This window comes from Nematolebias whitei, chromosome 19, assembly GCF_014905685.2.
Source record: "Nematolebias whitei isolate Nwh7 chromosome 19, NemWhi1, whole genome shotgun sequence".
Lineage (NCBI taxonomy): Eukaryota > Metazoa > Chordata > Actinopteri > Cyprinodontiformes > Rivulidae > Nematolebias > Nematolebias whitei.
Window position 1 is genome coordinate 39311994 of NC_056516.1, and position 2876 is coordinate 39314869.

Genomic DNA, 2876 nt, shown 5'->3' on the forward strand with positions numbered 1-2876 from the left:
TTCAGACGTTCAGGAAGTTGTTTCAGACGTTCAGGAAGTTGCTTCAGACGTTCAGGAAGTTGTTTTCTCACATGGCGTTTCCTCTTCTTCAGTCCCGACGATAAAGGCGGAGCCTCACGACGACTTCGACGCCCCCCTGGTGTGCGCCCGCCACGCCTCTGGCCCGTCCCTGCACTCGAAGCCCTTTCACCCCCCTCTGGACGTGACCCCAATGATCTCGGACCTCCGAGCTGCAGTGGGCGGGGCTTACTCTGTCAGCCAGCAGAGGCCGGCCCCCAAGCCATCCTCGCTGACCCCCTCTCCGAGCACCAGCCCCAAACTTCACGACCTGTCTCCGTCACTGTTCTCCAAGTGCCTCCACCAGCCAGGCCCTCCGCCTCAGGTCCCTCATGTGTCCATCATCCAGGAGACTCCGGGGCGGTACCAGCCCCCAGATCTCCTCCCACCCAGCAGCTCTTCTCCTCCTGCAGCCTCCTCGCAGCCCTCCACCCCAACCGACACCTCCTTCTCGTCACCTCAGCCGGGCGGTCCAGAATCCCACCAACTCCCCAAGGAGCCAGAGAGGAGCCGGACCTCTCTGCAGGAGGATGGCAGTCCCCCAACTCTGACTATCAGCATCAAACAGGAACCACAAGAACTGGACCAGGTCTACCTGGATGATGGTGAGAAGAAAGTTTTTCTGTTCTTCAAACAAAATTCTTTTATCACAAACTGAAAGAATCACTTTTAACTTTTCAAATCGTAGTTTGAATTATTTCTCACATCGTACCCAGAGGTCAGCACGGAGGTGGGAGCATCATGCTCAGGGTCTGTCATGTCTTTGATCAGGGATCTGTGATGTTCTGGTCTGGTTCTGTGTTGGTTCTGTTTGGACCAGGGTTCTGTGTTGGTTCTGTTTGAAGTCTGGAGTTGTTGAAGGGATTACGTTGTTTCTGGAGTATTTTCTAAAGTAATCAGATTACAGAGAGGCAGTCATATTTGAGTTTGATCTTGAACGGAAGACAGACGGAGTGACCTCATCACTTCGGCTCTCCACCGCTGAGGTCTCTACTCAGCTCAGATTTGGAAAAAAATTGGATAAACAATCCCGTCCTCACTTAGAAAAACTGTGTGTGTGTGTGTGTGTGTGGGGGGGGGGGGGGGGTAGCACCTATCAGCAGCCGAAGCAGCTGAAGCAGCTCCTGTTGAGTCTGTCTGAGCTTCTTGATGCTTCTGTTGGACTGACTGCAGGAATTAGACTGCTCCCAGCCCATTCCTGTTGCAGTCTGGGAGCAGCCACGCTCCTCAGCTCCGTCTTTGGTGACGTTTGACCAACAGAAGGTCGACAGAAGGTCAACCTGGTTTGAAGCAGGTGAGCTTCGGTTCTTCACCACGACTGAAACTCAGTTTTCCTAAATGTTCTCAAACCAACACAGACTGAACCTCCAGGAACTCCCCCAGCTGGAATATGATCTTCGATCCCAGGACCAATCCTTGAGGAACACCTTTGGTTTGGCAGGGTCCACTGAGCCGGGGCGAAGGCCCCGCCCCCCCTCGCCCCCCTCGCACACACCGACCACCTCAACCATTAAAAAGTAATAAAAGAACTTGTTTTAAGTGAAAACCGTCTCCTTCAGTCGCTCAACGGTTTTTTAACAACCTCTCACTTTTCTGGCGTTTTCCTCCGAGACATTGAAGAAACCGGCCCGTTCATGGAGTGAGCTGCTCGGGTGGGGGTGGGGGGGCCATAAAACCTGCTGACTGCAGTTTTCCTGCTTCAGACGGAGCCTGAAAACCAAATGGGACTCTGAGCAAACATTTGGAAGTTGGTCTGGGCCTAAACGTTGGGACGTTTCTCGGGTTTGTTCCGGGTCAAACGGATCAGTGAGCTGCTGCAGAAGTACAGAAACTGAAACGTATTTGTAGTTTGTTTAAAACAATATTTGCATCTTTTTAAGAAAAACATGTTAAAGACAAAAGTTTGATCCTGATTCCACGTTTATTCCACACCAGTACTCATACCACAAGAACTGATCAACAGAAGACACCATCTCCTCTGTGGTCCACACTGCTCTCATCCACCTGGAGCAGAAGGACTCCTACGTCCATATGATCATTGTGGACTTCATGTCCGCCTTCAACACCATGATCCCCCAAACCCTGATGGACAAACTACTCACACTAGGACTAAGCCCCTCCATTTGCAACTGGGTCCTGGACTTCTTAACAAACAGACCAGAGTCAGTGAGGATCCACAACTTCTCCTCCTCCACCATAACCCTCAGCACTGGCTCTCCTCAGGGATGTGTGTTGAGCCCCCTCCTGTTTACTCTGCTCACGTATGATTGTGCAGCTACCCATCCAGGCTGTCACATTGTAAAGTTTGCAGATGATACAGCGGTGGTGGGATGCATCACAAACAATGATGAGTCCAGCTACAGACAGGAGGTGGAACACCTGGAGAGCTGGTGCAGAGAGAATAACCTTCACATCAATGTGAAGAAGACAAAGGAGATGATTGTGGACTTCAGTAGGAACAAAAACATTTACACCCCCCTGAACATAAGAGGATCTGCGGTGGAAGTGGTCTCCAGCTACAAGTACTTGGGTGTGCACCTGAACATCAACCTCAGCTGGAGCAACAACACCACCAGCCTGATGAAGAAAGTTCATCAGAGACTCTACTTCCTCAGGCGGCTGAGACGAGCTGGTCTGGAAGCTCAGTCCTCACCTCCTTCTACAGGTGTGCAGTGGAGAGCATCCTGTGCTCCAGCATCAACGTGTGGCATGGAGGCTGCACAGCTGCAGAAAGAAAAGCTTTGCAGAGAGTGGTGAAGGCTGCACAGAAGATGTTGGAGTCAGTCTCCCCACCATCACAGACATCTACACCTCCAGAT

At 51.6% G+C, this 2876-nt stretch overlaps 1 protein-coding gene across 1 annotated transcript in view; it reads left to right on the plus strand.

Annotated features, from left to right (window-relative positions):
• nfatc1 (nuclear factor of activated T cells 1) overlaps positions 1-2876 on the plus strand; it is a 41518-nt gene that overhangs the window by 33600 nt on the left and 5042 nt on the right. Inside the window, exon 9 of the mRNA XM_037693352.1 lies at positions 93-662. Coding sequence (XP_037549280.1) covers positions 93-662 — 570 coding nt within the window. The remainder of the gene's footprint in view (positions 1-92; positions 663-2876) is intronic.